The sequence below is a fragment of the Ornithodoros turicata genome, chromosome 4 (genome assembly GCF_037126465.1).
Source record: "Ornithodoros turicata isolate Travis chromosome 4, ASM3712646v1, whole genome shotgun sequence".
Taxonomy (NCBI): Eukaryota; Metazoa; Arthropoda; class Arachnida; order Ixodida; family Argasidae; genus Ornithodoros; species Ornithodoros turicata.
Window position 1 is genome coordinate 11436518 of NC_088204.1, and position 18186 is coordinate 11454703.

Consider the following 18186-nt stretch of genomic DNA (forward strand, 5'->3'; position numbering starts at 1 on the left):
CGCCATGCTTCACCGATTTATGCCGACCATTGTAACCTGCATTAGAAGTATGTATATATGTTACATTTAGAATATATTTATAAATAAGTTTCTCACTCAAATACATCCATACAGGGACGATAAATCTGCAGGTTACAACATTTAGGTGAGCTCTCCGGGTATGATGTAAAAGCAGAAGCCGGATACTTCATAGGCTAGAGTAGAGCCAACCTTTGCGGTTCACTAGCGCCAACAGCGGAAGACTACTGAAACGGTTATTTAGCGGGGCGAGTGGGGAGAGCTGCGAGTAGTGTGTTAGTTAATTAGTTATTATCTTGTCCAATACGGCCTCAGTTACCGCTCTCTCCTTTTTTTTTTCTCAAGATCCGTACGATCCGTACCCCGTTCCCATCACTCTGCCTGGCAGCTTGTACAGCGCGTTGGAATGTGCATCCGCAACAGCCTCCGTCATAGTTTTCGTAGGGTTCGAGCAGGAACGGAGCCAGAATTTTTCTTGGGGAGTGGCATTACAGCATGGATTACTGCGTTGTTGGGTTGTAGCGTTCCTTACACAGAACTACACAACAGTGCAATACAAAGTGGAGGCCAAGACTTGCTATTGTGCAGTGTTTTTTGGGCTTGGGGAAAAATGGTGGAGAAACTTTTCCCAGCAATTAAAGAGGGTTTATATCCTATTTAGCGGAATTAAACGAGACCAAAGCTTCTGACCAGAAGCGCTTTATTTCATATTTCTTTCTAGCAGCCTCTGTTTATAGAGCAACACAGACCTCTGTACACAGAATTATGCTTTTTTTTTATACCTCTGGGAATAACATTTGTAAAGCATGCTGCAGAGCAATAAATGCATGTCACAACAGAGATTTCATTCTAAATGTATTTACAGAAAATCTGACCTTTAGTTCTAACATCACAGCTCATTACTGTTACGTTGTATCCTTTATCCTAGACAGATAAGAATTTGAATTACCAATTATTGAACAGGAATATGCTATGTAAAAAGGGATTTAGTTTGTATGTCTGGCAAATGAAATGAATGGTGTACATTAAGTAAAACCACATACTCTCATGCAAAGCTATTAAGCAGTAACACATGGACAGAAAAAAAAAAAAAAGAGCTGTATATTAATGCCTTTAAAAATGATGATTAAATACAAATGATTCTAGTCGTGAATTCTCCTAATTCTTAATGTCGCATTTTAATATTGCAATGTTTGTACTCAAAAGAACTGTCCCCGCAAGTATCAAATTTGCTATGGCAATGGCTTCTCATAAAAATGCAGCTGATATTGTAGTGAAATGAAAAGACAGCTATAGTTAGTAGCTTATAAATTCTAAAATGAAAGCAATGAGAACCAATTTGTCTCCAGCATAGAAAGACAGTAAGGTGAATCATGCAAAATAGTGCTAACATTGATGAACAAAAATCATGCAATCTATGTATCAACAATCACGATAACAGATAAGAAGTTCATACTACATCCAAAATAAATTACTCCATGATGATTTCTGAGCAAAGCTCGGACTTTACACCAACGCATAGATTTTCTGAAGTGTACCGCTAACAATCTAACGAAGTGTACAGACAAGATTCTAAGGGAAATGAAAGGAAAAGATGCTAGTCCAGAACTATTCATATGCATAGAGCAATAATAGTTGCCTTCTTTTAACAACTTAAAGGCCATTCTATCCTCTTTGTGATTCTCGTAGCTGTGTGCACAGAGAAAGTGAGAAGTGATAAACTAATTCATTTTGGCATGCACGCTTTGCTTTGAAAATGAAGTGAAGCGTTAACAACCCACGATAAAATGTACCGAAGGCTCATGCAAACGACGAGCTATGGCAGAACATCCAAAAAGCACCGCTCATGTTCAGGTTTCCAATCATGCCCACTCTGCATTTGTACAACCAGTTACAAAAATGTGTTCGACAAAACACCAGCCGTACGGGAATCTTCTCCTCTCCCAGTCACGTGGTAAAAGTTTGGTGGTTTCTGAAGACTAGATGACCTATATTTCGTCGTTGTCCAGAGGCCTCTGCTGCAGCAGGGCGTGCATCGCTCAACATTCTATGTACAGGACGGTGGCGGAGGGAGCGTTTTCACCTGTGGCGACTCGTCAACACCGTGGCGTCTCTGCATACTTTCCTCGTCATTTCCGTCTGCGGATAGAGAAGGAAGAAGAAAAAGTGAATGGGCATTTCTGACACCGCAAAGCAATCCCAATCTCCACTAGCGCGCCATCTTGTCCATTTCAATCTTCCCAAGTTCCGTTGAAATCCACAACATCCCCGCTTTCCTATTCAATGTCCCGCCCCAAAGAATGAGGCCATAAAGGATGGTGATAACAGTTTTGAGACTGGTCTGTACTTAACCCTTACAAAACAGAGAGGTTCATCAGCAACTTAACGCAGCCTACCAGGGGTTCGAGCTCTTTCTGACTGACGAGGTCGAATTCCGTGATGAAGTAGTAAAAATGCTTGTAACACGTGTTGACGTGCGCTTCCTGAAATGATCGAAACGATAAATATAATAAAGGACAGTGATATGAGTCATATATATATAGAGCCTGAAGTTTGAGAAATATTTTTTTTCTAAATTTGGGGAGTAAAGTTGGGTAAATAAACATGCGCTCTAAATTCATGCAAATTCGGGTGGGAAAAACTTCCGGTACGCTAAATTCGGGGAGAAATCGGGCACAGTTACTCAAACTGGTTTGGTACGAATGGTGATGGATGCCAAACAAGTTAAAAAGCGTTCCTACAGACGTCTCAGTGAGGGCAGTTTGCCGGGTAGAAATCGGGTTTCACCCTAAAGAGGCAACCTTCAATTCGGGGTGCAGATTCGGGGAAGAGTTGGGTTAGACCTCAAAAACTTCAGGTTCTAGTCATATACTGCAGTACAAAGGCTGTTGCATGTCATATTGAGAGGCAAAACCTTCTTTTTGGTCTCCTCTTCTAGGAACTTTTGTGCACATTACTTGGCTCTAATCAGCCCAATTTGCAGTGTACTAACCTTGGAACTAATGGTGGATGTCCCATGCAACAAGTAACGCCTCAATCAGTAGTGAGGAAGCGCATTATTTGGGCACAGGTAATATACAGGATTGGTAACAGTACACTCATATTTAAGTTGGACAGAATGAAGAACGGCACAGCGAATTAGCGAGCAGTACTCACTGCGCCAATGGCGACAAGCTTCTCGAAGTGGTGAATATATACGTGGACGAACACCCTAAATAATCGGGCCAGGATTTTCTTGCAGGTTGGCACAAAGTTCCTTGGAAACCTCACGTCTGCAAAAGAAAAAAAAAAGGGAGGGAGGGAGGTCATCATTTGTAGATTCAAGAGCCATGACATGAAAACGAAGTACTGTATTATACGGTCTTTCTAAAAAAAAGTAAAATATAACGCAAATCTTATGAGGCTGTCAACTTAATAAATGGTCTGCTACCAGCATGCCGAGCAAGGAATTATATTCTTGCACCCTCACCTACGGTGACAGGAAATATTTCCTCGTTGTTGATCTGCGCTTCAACCCAATCCATGAGGTGAGAAATATACTGAGGAGCTGGTAGAGGTGTGGGTTTCTTGTACTTGTGTCCGTCCGCCCAAAGGTACTCGAACCTGAGCAGAGAGTACATTTTTTAACGATGTCGCCGCGTTAAGGCAATCATGCCCATGCAGTAGCTTCTGTCTCATTTTTTTTTTCTCTTTTATACCTAATAATCTTATTAAAAACTTCAAAATCTATAGCTTTTCTGTCTTTTCTATGCGTTCTTGTACTACAGTGTAAGCTGTAGTGAATTCCTATGTTCTACTCAGATCTGCAACAGTGCGCACGCATTAGGCTTACTTTGGACCTCCCGACATGGTTGGGCAGCTCTCTTCTGTGCAGTAGTCCGATATCGTTCCGTAGATAAGGTTAATCCGGTTGAAGAAGTCTACCACTATTTCATCCACAAGAGAGAACAGAGAGAATTAAGACATTATTAAGATACGAATACATACTCTACAGGGTGAATTTAGCAAAGGGCACACATTTCGATAGAGTAGTAAAAATACAAGATAACGTCTTCTGCGCTCCAAACTTTGCAGTCATTCGCCTGAAGTTTTATCCATATATATTTTTTTTTTCAAATGCTGTTGCTTTGTAGAAAAAAAAGTTAGAAGCAGAAGTTAGAACAGGGAATTCTCATTGCCATGCATTTCCTATGGCCTATACTGCCCACAAACAGCCGTTTTTTCCTCTGACTGCATCACGTTCACATCACCATGTGTCATAGGTGGCGCTACCTGGAGACGAAGCAAAAGCAAAACCTATGGAACAACCTAGAACCAGATGGATGCAGGGTTTCGAGGCAGCGCCACCTATATGTGGTCATGTGAACATGAAGCAGATAGAGGAAAAAATGGCAGTTTGTGGGCGGTATGGGCCACACGATATGCATGGGGTGAGAATTTATTTTGCTTCTTACTTTTTTTTTTTTACGAAGTGATAGCATTTGAAAAAAAAAAAAAAAAAAAAAAAAAAAAAGGATAAAACTTCACGAGAACGACCATCCGTCTGCGAAGTTTGAAGTGCTAGAAACGTCACTTTGTATTTTTATATCAAAATGTGTCACATTTGCTAAATTCACCCTGTAGATGTCCATAACCTCTCACAAAGACAGAGAGTATCGACAAATGCTGGAGTATTGCAACGTCCTACTGGGTGTGGCAGACTGACCATGCACAGCAATCCAGTCATTTATGTCTTCGCCAGGTGGCAGCCGCACTGTGTCTCGGAGATTGAGGCCGCAGTTGAGGGACGCCTGGGCCTGCTTGTGGAGGGAGTAGCGCATTGTCCCCGGCTCAAACTTCTTCTTCGGACGAAACGTCTGCGTGGAACACTGCAACGTGGTGCCCGAAAACAATCCACAAAGCCAACAAAACACATAAAACACACAGCAGGTATGGGCGTGAGATATGGGAGAAGAATATGGCAAGAACACAGCAGGTAGAAATATCCAGTCTTCAAGCCATATCTCACTTAAGGAGCTGTTGGTCAATACAACAAGAGATACTGGTACATGTGACGGCCTGGTGTTGTACAGCTTTGTAGCATTAGACCGGGCCCGCTAACACAGTGTAGGTCCACGGGCAGCAGTTGCAGAAGAAGAAAGGAAGCAGAAAGAAGAGAAGAAGTTCAATGGCACCATCAGGAGGGAGGATGGCCTTGTAAGCCTACTGCATTTTAACGTATTTGGCAGAATGCCCACAAGAGGCAGCCATTTTTTTTTTACTTTCAGTTTATAGTGTCCATTCAGTAGCGGCAAAGAGAGTAATGCAATGAAGAAAAGCCTCCCTCAGTTTGTCTATTGCAGCCAATAAAGACGCAACGTTATGTCATTCTCCAGACGTCTTGCTCTAAGAAAGAAGGTATGGGCTAAAGTCATCCTCAGTCACGAGAAATGCTTGTGTGCAAGAACGACACATGTGGACAACAATAATGACTGTTCCTCAGTTTGTGCAAAGAAATAAAAAGGAAAGAAAGAAAAACTCCACAAATTTATCGGACTACTTTACAAGACCTCCACAAAAGCCACGTCAATTCGATTGTCGCAGTGTTGTTTCTTGTACTGGTAAAACATACTGAATTGACGTGACATGTGAAAAACAACGCTAAAAGTTAATGTTATTTGTTCATGTTTTATTAAACGGTGTATTTTATTATAAATCATTATTGCTATTACCAATTTACATAGCCTTCTCTCGCGTGCCCGTTTTGTGATCTCACGCTGCTCGTCAGAATCTTGATTATACGTTTTCCAATGACTAAGCACACTAGCGCAGAAAAATATTCCGAGGAGGGGGCTTCCATGGGAACTTTACATGGGGGAGGAGGATTTCACTCGCGTTTCCCTCTCCCAAATACCGTACCAAAGGTATGGTACCCCCCCTCTGGCTACACCGCTGAACGAGTGTTTGCTGTTTTGTGCTTGGTTCTTATTGCCCGAGACGAATCTTCGCTGTCACCACTTTATTACAACAGCGTGCTGCAGTGGCAGCTATCTAAAAAAATGCGAACTAAAATAAGCAGCAAAAGTCTGTTATTGCTCTCTCGAAAGCATTATGCCACACTGTTGCACTTGGAACACAGTCAAGTTATTTGCGCAACCTGTCTGTGGAACAGAGACTCTCTGCATAGCTATGCTCTGTGTCAGCATAGCCAAAGCAAACGACAGCTAAAATAATTGACAGCCGCGTAGAGCCAATAAACTTCTCACGATACTTCCTATAGGTCATCACAGAACCCACCGGAACCCGAAACAGTGAGGAGGAAAAGATGGGGAAAGGGCAAACTGGGTGTCTGTTTCATTTTCGCGCTCTCCAAACACACTCTACACAGGAAATAAACTCCGTACCAAAAGGGAAAAAGAAAGAGCACACAAAGCACGCATCGGTTCAACACACCCAGCCCACGGGCGTCCGCGCGGATGCCAGATAATAAAAACGTTTTTGCAACAGCGGAAAGCCAGCTTCCTCAAATCCCAGCTTTCGATTTTCAGTGAAATCCCCGTGTTCTTCCCCGAAACGACAAGAAACGTAATCCATCGAGTATTCCGAGTGTTACTCTACGTAGTATATACAAGGAAGTGCCCATATAATGATAAGCAGACAGCCCATTAGAAACAGGCAATAAAGATAAAGTTGCGAGAGACCGCGCATGATCTGCGTTTTTCAATGCCATCTTCACTCAGACTTGTTCTTGAAAGTGAGAGTGAAGGGCGCCAGCGTAGCTTAGCAGAAATGTATTCGGTCATACAAATTGCCGCGATTTTTTGCTTGCTGCAAGGATAGGGTTGCGTGACACCGGTCAACACGCAACAACATTAGGATTACATGAGCAAATGTCATGCGGGGAAACGTGCCATGCTGACGAAAAACAGGATGATATGACACAAATTCCGGACACCGCAGAAGGGGCGTGTTTGAAGTCTAGCGACCAATTTTGCAACGCAAACTGATAATCTCGGGTATATACGGACATACAGGCCGCCGGGAATGCCACCGCACAAGCGGAATAAAATCCACTGCTGTCCCAGAGTGGACACAAGCGAAGACTTTGAAGCAAATTCCTAACCGGATTCCGGAGTGAGCGCAAGGGCAAATTACAAACGCGTTTCACGACAGCAGACTTACGTCTGCGTTGCCTAAACTACGCGGTACGTTAACTTCATAACTTCCTTTTAGTTCACACATTGTAACAACACACAACAGAAGTGTTAAAAACGTGTAAAACGATGTTGTTTACCTTTCCCTTATGGAAGAAGTCCACAAAGCTCGCCATCTTCGTTCGGTGCCGGAACAGGAAGTAGGGCGCCGCCATCTGCCGTGGAGTAATCCAACCATGCAGTGCGCCTTTCGCGTCGTCTGCTACTGCCTCAGCAGAATTTCGTTTTTACTCTTTTCTTTACAAAATACTAATAACACCTCAAGCTTTGTTGTTATTTCTTTCGTAGTATTTTGCAGATGAACACTGTGTCGAAAGCACTATTTCGCCTGTACGGGAATCGCAAGAGGACGAGAGGCACCGATATTTCGAACAGCGAGACTGTTCTTCTGGGCACCGTCCTCATCACTGGCCTGGCATGGTATTTTATTTAAAGGGTTAGGGATGACGTGAACCCTTAACACGTCATCCATAACCCTTAAGATACCATGCCAATGATGAGGGTGGAGCGCTGTAATTACTCCAAGCGGAAAAGTGTTAACTGTGCGGAAATGTTTCTGCTCGCAGGCTTCATCTTGAGCGATGACCGGCAGGACATACATGCATGCTCGTTAATTTTCACAAGAACACACACATGCTTAGAAACAGCTAGTTTATTTTCGGCTAGCTGCTTTGTACCACGAATTTGTAAAGTCGGACGGAGACACCACATCACTCATAAAGGATCCACGAAATTATGTTGTCTTGACATATCTCACAGCCACAAGGCAAGAGTAACAGTAAAACTGTACAATAAGAAGCCCACATGTCAGGGCCACAATGAGTGTCAATCTCCTTATCAACGAGAATGGCTTAGAGTGACTTGGAGATTCAGCGCTCTGCGCACGATTCTGTATCACCGGGGTTTCACAGCAACACTTGAGGTCGATTCTTGCGTCTGCTGGATACCTTTTGCCAGCCACCGGATCTAAGGGGAAAAACACAAACATAATTCTTGTATTACGAATGCAGTGTTTTGTTGTTAACCGGAATGTGTACGGATCAAGAGCGGAAGCACGGCTCGCGGTGAAAGTCCACAAAACAGATAAGAAAAGATAGTACTTCAGATAGATCAAAACTGAAAGTAAAGCACAAAGTACACGGAGTCATTCGTATTTCAAGCACTGTATAGAAGGCACCATATCGCAAATGTATACAAAGTAAAGTACAAAGTTGTTTAAGGTACACCCGTAAAGTACATACATTGTAAATTTAGTTTGTATGGCTCCACATTTAACCGTTTGGTGGGGACAAAAGATGATGATGTAACTATGTTTTGCTGCTAGATTTTAGAACGCTTTTAGCGATAGTTTTTTTATTTACTGGTACTTCCTATTTCTATACTACAGGGTCCTTGCCGAAAGAACACCTGCTCTCCCCGAAGGCCAGCACGACATCCCTGTACCCCCTCTATTTCCTGTCCCGCAACCACAGGATGTACACACGTATCGGTATCAAGATAGGGGTCTCGCCATTGTGGTTGTCTACCTACAACGTCCCTAAGGGAGGGACGGGCATGATATCAATTGTGCATGCTCATGTCAGAGCTGAGAAACAAGAATATATATATATATATATTTTTTTTTTTTTTTGTGACCCCATCATCTACAGTGGCACAACCCATAGGAACAAAAAAACTGACTAGACATCACGACCTTTTCCTTTTAACATGGCTGGCTCAAAACCCTGTGCCATCTGTCAAGCTGTTCATCTGGAGTCACCACGCAAAAAATATTTTCGCTGTGCGGTGTACTGTCACTGTACAATGAAATTTACAAAAACAGTCGGAGAAAGCCGCCGCCGCGGACGGCCGACACGGTCCTCCCGCGGCGTCGAAAAGTCCCCGTGCCGTTCTTCCTTACGTCACGAGTCACGTGCCACGGGGTCACGCTACGTCACGACGTTCCCTGTTTCTCCGATAGGCTCTTTCCAACAGTGGTTTTTTGAAAGGTGTGCGAAATAGAGGCTTCGCTACCGCACTGCAGTTCACTTGCGCCCGTCGTTCTTTCGTAGGAACTCATTTTATGCGTTGCTGAACATGCCGCAGACAAAAAAAGGAAAAGGAAAAGAAAAAGTAATACTAATAAAAATTGGGGGGGGGGGGGGGCCTCCGCAGAAGAGGTACGAAAAAACAACATCAGCAGCATGGTTTGTTGCCGTTACTATTAGCAACATGCTCGAGAGAGCGAAACTTCTGTCAGATGAAACGTGACCACGTACAAAACAGCAGTAAAAAAGGAAAAAAGAAAAACAGTAGAAAGAAGCACCAGCTAAAAAGCTCACTTTCAACATTAGCCTGCCAGAAAAACTTGAAAAATAAAAATTAAGCTGAACCCCGCGGAAATATATTGCCTTTTTACATCACACTTTGTCAGAAATGACAGTTGAAGAGAGGAAAAGAAAAAGGAAAGAAGAAGATGGCGCTCAAACCAGTAAATCGACTATCGCCCATTTCCGAAAACAATCTAATTCACCCCTCACGGAGCGCCATCTATGTGATCCGCTTAACCACGTCGAACGTAAAAAAAAAAAGAAGAAACGTCGTAACAGTTCTTGCGCAATAAAACCCTACCTACTTACAATTACAAATGCCGTAAAAACATGCCATCGCCGAACGGAAAAAAAAAGAAAAGAAAGAAGCAAAAATAGAGGGGAAAAGGCTGCTGAATTCAAAATCAATAAAAAAAAAACAGAGCCACTCCCCAAAGCTTTTATCAGCGCACTAAAGGGGGTAGCTTATCGGGCACGGGAAGTTTATATATCATTTCTGCGAGGTGTAATAACCGCAGCCAAAGATTGTCACGACATAAAGATAGAGAGAAGAAAGAAGAAGGAGGAGGAGGTCCGATGTCCCCTTCCATGAAAAATGCGGGACCCGGATCGTAGTCGACCCATATACGCACAGAAATCGGCGAAAACACAGTAAAGGAAGTAAAAGCTCATAAAAAGCAGAGAAGCTAACGATGGACAGAGAAGCGTGATGATGATGGCACTGCGGATGATTTGGACACAACGAGCTCGGCCGGGCGCCCCCTCCGTGGCCCTGTCAGAACGTATCACTGGACGTGTAGAGAATCCGAGGATGTGCTTGGCTATCATTCTACGGAAAGAAAGGGAGCTTGGTGTGCTTGGGATGAATAACGCGTGGTTGCTCTCTTTTTTGTTTTCTTTTAAATAAAAAGTGAAGAAGCGACGCCACCACGCTCACACGCTTCTTCAGACGCGCGCGCGTCAGAAAGTGATTGGCCAAAGCGTGATAACTTGCAAATCAGTGGCAGGCAGTTGTAGCAAGGTATAAAAACGATGTATTAAGAGACAGGAGGTCAACATTTATGCAAACAATTTCATATACGATATGTTCATGTGCACATTCATGCAGCGATTTATCCAGACCCTCCTACACCCCCCCCCCCCCCCCCAATGTTCAGGGATACCCCTTAACTTTCTCAGCTGTGTACCCCCTACAGGAGGCGCCCCGGCGATTTCAGATTTAGACACATGTCGTTAATGATATGTTAAGGTGTAATGACCTAACTATAATTATGACCCCCCCCCCAAAAACCCCTCCGTGCTTGGGATTCTGGATAAACCACTGCATTCATGCTATATCTGCACTGATGTAGTATGTCCGCCTAGCCGTTTAGCTCACATTTGTCCTCATAGCTTTTTTTTTACAAAAAAAAATCCGTATAATAAAAGAAACACCTTGCATATTGCTGCTCTACTGGTCAGTACTGGCCAGACCCATGGCAGCTCGCAACTGACCCATATCCCAGAACACATCTCAGCTCATTACGTTAAAGCCAATCACGTATACCTGACGCCATTTTCAATCACATCATAAATCTGTAGTACCCTTCAAGGGATCACGACCCCATCTCACCGATCTATATCGCAGTTTGTTGTTCCGTGTTTACATTATCGGACTTTACTTATTTATCTTGTTTACAAAATACAATAAGAACGAAAGCAACTAACCGTTACTATACCGCCTAGCAGACCCAAGATGGCGCCTGAGAGGACATCTTGCACGTGGTGCCGTCTATCCAATATGCGCGACGCGCTGCACGCGACCGCCGCTAGGGCGGCCGTCACTTGAAGTAGGCGAAGGCGATGACCCCACCGCCCTTCGCCTTGAAAACGGATATTGCTGTACATCTACAATGAACAAGAAGTATACGTAAGGAATTTTAGCAGAATTATCACCAGACGACATCGTACACTCTAAGAAGAAAAAAAAAAAAAAGTAATTTTAGTCCTTCGGGTATAGTTAATGCACGGACGTTTATACGAAGTTTAAATTTGCAGCCATGATGTGTAAATTTCGGGATCATAGGACTGAAATGGGGAGTAGGTAATTGCAGTTTTACTCATTCTTTTCTTCTTAGAGTGCATAATTCGAAAAGGATACTTGCAGTTAAAAATGCGAAGAAGTAGAAGGACAGCGACGCGTGCCCGGACGGGAAGGACTTGTAGATGTCAACCCTACGTGATGCAGGATCGTTGGTATTGGTACAAGAATACTGCGTCACCAAGCTGCCAATGTGGGACAGAAGAGATGAACCGCATCAGTTAATTCACACGTCCAACAAGCTTTCAGTACACTCTTAAAAACGATCTTCACCGCATACCACGCTCCTAGCCAACCATCATCTCAAATGATATCGTTATCTGCATTGATTCGTTGAAAACAGGAGTTGTGTGACACTTATGCTGCTCATAGTTGTCACAAAAAGGGCGTACGCCCTCCGTTTTCAACAAACCAGGGCAGATAACGATATCATTCGAGATGATGGTTGGCTAGGAGCGTGCTACGCGGTGAAGTTCATTTCAACAGGAGGCGTACGCCTTCTGTGTGACACTCATGCTGCTCATGGTTGTCACAAAAAAGGCGTACGCCCTCCGTTTTCAACAAACCAGGGCAGATAACGATATCATTCGAGACGATGGTTGGCTAGGAGCGTGCTACGCGGTGAAGTTCATTTCAACAGGAGGCGTACACCTTCTGTGTGACACTTATGCTGCTCATGATTGTCACAAAAGAGGCGTACGTCCTCAGTTTTCAACAAATCAGGGCAGATAATGATATCATTCGAGACGATGGTTGGCTAGGAGCCTGCTACGCGGTGAAGTTCATTTTAACAGCAGGCGTGCGCATTCTGTGTGACACGTATGATGCTCATGATTGTCACAAAAAAAGGCGTACGTCCTCCGTTTTCAATAAATCAGGGCAGATAACGATACCATTCGAGACGATGGTTGGCTAGGAGCGTGCTACGCGGTGAAGTTGATCTCAACAGGAGGCGTACGCCTTTTGTGTGACGCTTATGCTGCTCATAATTGTCACAAAAAGGCGTACGCCCTCCGTTTTCAACGAATCAGGGCAGATAACGATATCATGCGAGATGATGGTTGGCTAGGAGCGTGCTATGCGGTGAAACTCATTTTTAAGAGTGTACAGATGAGCGCGGATGACATTGACAATGTCCGCATTCGCACGGTTTCCTGCGGGTATCATCTTCCACCGCACCCGCACTATGAGCTCTAAAACCAGAACTTCACCGCATAGCACGCTGTGCGCCAACCATTGCCACGAATGATGCACTCTTAAAAATGAACTTCACCGCATAGCACGTTCCTAGCCACTCATCATCCCGACTGACAACGTACTCTCCCTTGATTGGTTGAAAATGAGGGGGGGGGGTACGCCATTTTTGTGGATATTATGAACTTCATAACGCCACGAAAGTGCGTAAGAGAAGGGGCGTACGCCTCCTCCCTCTTCGAATCTGGAGAGATTACCCGATCATTCCTGGCGATGGTTGGCGCACAGCGCGCTATGCCATAAAGCACTGCGCGGGTGTTCAGTAGCAGACGACATCCCGGACCGCACCAACACGAAGTCCCCTATGTACAGCTTCGGCATCTTTGTATTCTGACGCCTGTCGAAAGACCTCTTCATTCATCGCCTATATCGATCTCTCGCCTCTGCTGCCAAAGTTTCTTCTATCAACATTAGTTGCTCCGTGATGCCTAGCTCCTGGTCTTCATGCAGGATAGGGGCTGTGCCATAAACCGCGAAGTGGGGACTGCAACCTAGAGCCCTAGTATGTGATCGGTTGTGATGTCGTACCGCTCCGTCCAAGGCACACTTCCACCCCCCAGGGTACTCTGGGTACGCGGTGACGTAGCTGTTTACGTCCCTAATCACCCTTTCCGCCATCCCATTTCCTGCTGGGTGATATACGGGGTGGTGGTTCGCAGCGTGATCCCCCTTTGCTGTGCCCAGCTCTTCAACTTCCTACTTCTAAAAGCCGGTCCGTTATCGGATATGATCACTTTCGTGTCCTTGAACATCTCCCTTTCGAAGAGGCTGATGACAGACTGGGCGTCTTCTCTTCCAGGCCGCGCGGCGATCGTTCTGGTGCATTGGTCAATGGCTATCAGGAACGCCTGTGTGCGCGCAACACCTTCCTCCTTCTTTTTAATTTCCGCAAAATCAACATGTATCACGTTGAACGGTATGTCTGAATGTTCGGGAAGCACCATTGTGTCGATTTTTTTTCTATATTTAGCTTTGGAGACGTGGCATATGTGACACGATGCAACGTATGGTACTCTTCATATTGCCCCACTCGAATCGTTTCGCAATCTTGTAGTACGTACGCCAGAAACCATCGTGTCCACCGGAGGCTGGGCTGTCGTGGTATATTTCTAGGACCTTGTGTACGAGTGTGTCCGGTACATGGAACCTGCGTTTCTCTTCTACGAACGTGAGACGTTCGGAGCCCTCACAACGTCTCACAGCGTTGATTGCTTGTTCGTTCTGGTCTCTATACCGTTCGTTGGGCTGAATGGCCAAGCGTGACAGTGCATCCGCATCGGTGAGTTGCGAAGCGCTGCTGTGGGAAACCTTGCAGTCGAAATGCTGCATTCTGTATATCCAACGGGCAATCCTTCCTTTGGGTTCCGACAACCTGAGGAGGTAAGATAGCGCCTGGTTGTCCGTGAATAGTTCGAATCTCCGTCCTTCCAAATATGGGCGAAAATATTCCACTCCCAGCAGAACTGCTAGGGCTTCCTTCTCCGTAGTACCGTAGCTCAGCTCCGGTTGTGAGAATGTGTGTGAATGGTAACCGACTATACGCTGAGTTGCCGACCCCCGGGGGCTTCTTTTCGCCTTTGGTAGAGTACTGCCTCTGTCCCATAGTGTGACGCATCGGTCTTCAACTCAAAAGGTAGTGTGAAGTCCGGTAGGGTAAGTACCGGATCAGACGATATTTTCAGTACGAGGAACTGATAAGCGGCCTCGCATTCTTCTGTCCACTTAAATGGGACGTCCTTCTTGGTCAGCTGTGTGAGACACTTGGTTCTTGCAGCGTAGTCCTTTATAAATGCTCTGAAGTGTACCGCAAGCCCCAAGAACACACGAAGAGAATGCACGTCGTGTGGCTTCTTTAGCCGAGACATGTGGACTAGCGACTCGTGTTTGGTGGTTTTCGCATGGCCCTCTAGGACTCTGCCAAGGAAGGTGACCTTCTGCTGGAAAAATTTACTCTTCTTGAAGTTGACCCTCACGCCAGCCCTGCTTAAAGCTGTAAGCACTTGTGCCAAGTGCTCGCTGTGGTCCTCTGCCGTACGGGGATACACAATAATGTCGTCAATGTATACATCACAAAACCTTCCCTTGAATGCCTTAAGGATGTTGTCCATGATTTTCTGGAACCAGGCCTTAGAATTTTTCCATCCAAAGGGAAGGCGATTATATTCGTACATGTCAAACGGAGTTGTGAATGCCGTTTACTGTTTGTACGCTTCCTCCAACGGAACTTGCCAATAACCTTTGGTGAGGTCTATGCACGAGAATACCCGACAACCCCCCGTTTCGTTGATTATATCCTCGATCCGAGGCATTGGGTATGGGAAGAGGTCGGTTTGTTGTATTTACCAAGCGATAGTCCGTGCATAGCCTAAACGGGCCATCTTCATTGGGTGCGATAGTTATCGGTGATGCGAATGTTGATGTCGAGGGTCGTATGACGCCGCTATCGAGCATCCCCTTGCAATTCCTTTCGAAGCCAGGCCTTTTTGTCTCTCGAAAGGGGGTATGGTCTTTTGCGGAGAGGTGTGGTGTCTGCCAACTTGAACGGCACGGCGTAGCCCTTTATAGCTGGTGGACACTGCGCCAGGCATTTCAGTTCAGAGTACATGACGGTGATATCATCAGCCTTGGCTGGACGCCCACCATAGCCCCAACATCCACCAAGACCTGCGTACAGCAACCGATGTGTTCCTGCGGACAGACTCGGTGCGCAAGTCCCTCTCTCCGCCTTACTCCGGACCGCACCCAGGAACGACAAGATCTACCGCTTTTTGGTAAACGGAAAAGAGGATACCGTCTCTGTTGACCGGCTGAAACCGGCGTATCTTGAAAACCCCGGCATTGTCGCCTTCTTTGCGCCCGGTTCCTCGTCGTCGGTCGCTCCCAACAGCCACTCCTCTGCACTCGGCTGCTCTAAGCATGTCGCATGGCCGGACAGCCTGGGATGTCTCCAGCGGGAAGGCCCTGTAGCAGACGACAGATATTGCGTGCGCAGGCACATCGAGTTTTGCACGCCCCTCGTGTTACGCGCCAGCCTTTGGCCATTCTACTCGGCCACCCTGACTCCGTTCAGTTGGCACCCAGCCGTCAATAAAGAGCCTTCCGTTGCCCAGTCCTTTCTCTGACTCAACACGTATATCCTCACATCTGCGTTCATTGCCATTTGTAGGAAACAAAAATTTCTTCATCTTCTGATCATACAATCTTTTTCAGGATAGGCAAAACTCTTAAAAGAGAACTTCCACGCATGGCACGTACGCTCCTAGCCAACCGCCGTCCCGAAAGACATCGCTCTCGCTCTCGATTTGTTGAAAGCAGGAGGGGCGTACCCCCTTTTGCGGCGCTTATGCGGTTGTTAATTGTCCCAAAAAGGCGTACACTCGTCGCTTTACACACTCTTAAAACAGAACTTCACCGCATAGCACGCTCCTAGCCAACCATCATCCCGAATGACGTCGTTTGGTCCCCTTATTTGTTGAAAACTGTAGGCGTACGCCTTTTTTGTGACAACTAACATAACTGCATAAGTGTCACAAAAAGGCGTACGGCTCCTGTTAAAAAAAAAAATCAGGAACCAGAACGATGTCAAACTCTACAAAACAGAACTTCACCGCAAAGCATGCTCTGCACGACTGCCACGAATGATAGGGTTATCGCATCTGATTCGAAAGAGAGAGAGAGCGAGGCGTACGCCTTTTTGTGTCAATTTGGATATATGATAATTGCAGCAAAAAAGGCGTATGCCTCCCTGTCTCTTCCAATCAGAAGAGATAAAGCTATCGTTCGTAGCAATGGTTGGCGCAGGGCGTGCTATGCGGTGAAGCTCTGTTTTAGAGTCTGCAGGACACGCCATTTTAGAACTCGTTGAGTTCTCTCAATCGTGGCTCCACCAAGGAAACGTCGGTGTCTAAAATGCGGATATCAACGCGCTCGGCGGAGTCGTTTGGCTTCATCCGCATTTTATCGGCGCGGATTTCGGAACGTTCTATTTCCATCCGCAAACCGGGATGTAAGCCTGGCACACGGAAACGTGGAACCCTCGCGAATCCAAGGGTATAACTGCGCACATTACTAATAATAACTATCCTCCGCGTCTTCCAAAGGGGTTGTGACATTTCGCCCTGTATGTTACGCCACACAAATGTGACATACAATAATTAGTTTATTATTAGTTTTACTGCAAATTGGGTAAAACAGAAGCGTGGAAAATCGGCAAACTCAACCGTCGGTTTCATTCCAAGCTCCCCATGTCCCCCACTCCTTCCTGCTGTCCTCTCTCCGTCTGTCCACATCTGTACGCCGCTCATAGCCACAGTTGCTTCGCGGTGCTAACACGCAATCAAAATAAAAAATCATTCCAAGCATCCCCGCCAATGAGCCGGCCCAATTCTTAAAGGGGGCACTAAAGTGCCAAAATTTATCGTCGCGGAAGATGCTATTACTTACAGCAATACCCAAAAGGAACTGGATAAAACAATCCTCCACTCGGCACCCCGCCTTAGGTCCAGTGAGTGGAGGAAAAAAGTGCTCTTCCATTTGAGTAACCATCAAGGAAGCACCGCTACTACCGTCTAGTAACGAGGAAAGCGCGAAGATTTCCTTCGCTCGCAGGACGTTTCGACTCAAGGTCGATTTTTGAAGCACGAAAACAGCTCGAGTCGAGCACCGTTTAAGAATAATACGGTGGAATAAGACTCTAACGTCAAAATCAGTCGACAGCTCCAGAGTGTTCCTTTATGACACTTAGAGAGAGAAAGAAAAAAAAGAAGAGAAAGTGCTACCTGGATATATAATAGAGTAGATGTCGTTTGATATAAGTGAGTGTGACAGGGGGCGATCGATAGCATAGGTACTGACCCTTGTGAGCAGTTGATATGTGTCCAGTCTGGACGGCAAGAGGCGAGGAAATGGGGCCGCAGTTCCATCACGAACAGTTTCATTACTTCGGTAGCCGTGGCGACCAGCAGAACACCCACCACGTATTCGCTCATCGCAGAGACGGTGCGACAGAGGGCTCCTCGAAGGCAACGCTCCCCGGAGTACTCGAGAAACAGAAGCTGTATGCACGGGAAGAAAAAAAAAGAGCCACTAATGAACATGTCCCACCTAACGTGGATCAAGATTTAACGAAAGGCAGAGTGCTCTGCGCGGGTAAAATCAACTGAATTTCGTTTGCAGTCGCGGCATCCCGTGCCGCGATTAATTAAAATAGCTTAACTCATTTAATTTTTAATTCTTATTTAATTAAGAAATGTAACATTAAGCCTTGAGGGTTAGGCGGGCCAGCATAACAATCGTCGCTTCCACGAAATAAATAAGGATATAAAAATACGTT

The 18186-nt window shown here is 45.5% G+C and overlaps 2 protein-coding genes across 3 annotated transcripts in view; both read right to left on the bottom strand.

Annotated features, from left to right (window-relative positions):
* Window positions 1-701: 701 nt before the first annotated feature.
* Window positions 702-7390, bottom strand: LOC135391026 (MOB kinase activator-like 3). 2 transcript variants are annotated; one of them, XM_064621100.1, is made up of 7 exons: window positions 7292-7390; window positions 4724-4886; window positions 3851-3944; window positions 3488-3621; window positions 3175-3290; window positions 2415-2501; window positions 702-2157 (listed from the first exon to the last, which is right to left on the bottom strand). In XM_064621100.1, the coding sequence occupies exons 1-7, from the start codon at window positions 7364-7366 to the stop codon at window positions 2098-2100; spliced, it is 729 nt and encodes a 242-aa protein (XP_064477170.1). In that variant the 5' UTR covers window positions 7367-7390; the 3' UTR covers window positions 702-2097. The 2 variants fall into 2 exon arrangements, with proteins under 2 accessions (XP_064477170.1, XP_064477171.1); XM_064621101.1 differs by having other exon boundaries at window positions 4724-4874; window positions 7292-7381.
* A 455-nt stretch (window positions 7391-7845) lies between these two features.
* The window catches only part of LOC135391025 (phospholipid phosphatase 1-like), a 35033-nt gene continuing 24692 nt past the window's right edge, over window positions 7846-18186 (bottom strand). Inside the window, exons 4-7 of the mRNA XM_064621099.1 lie at window positions 17709-17908; window positions 11665-11785; window positions 11228-11407; window positions 7846-8177 (exon numbers count right to left, since the gene is read on the bottom strand). Of these exons, the coding sequence (XP_064477169.1) occupies window positions 8106-8177; window positions 11228-11407; window positions 11665-11785; window positions 17709-17908 (573 nt within the window). The 3' untranslated portion in view covers window positions 7846-8105. The remainder of the gene's footprint in view (window positions 8178-11227; window positions 11408-11664; window positions 11786-17708; window positions 17909-18186) is intronic.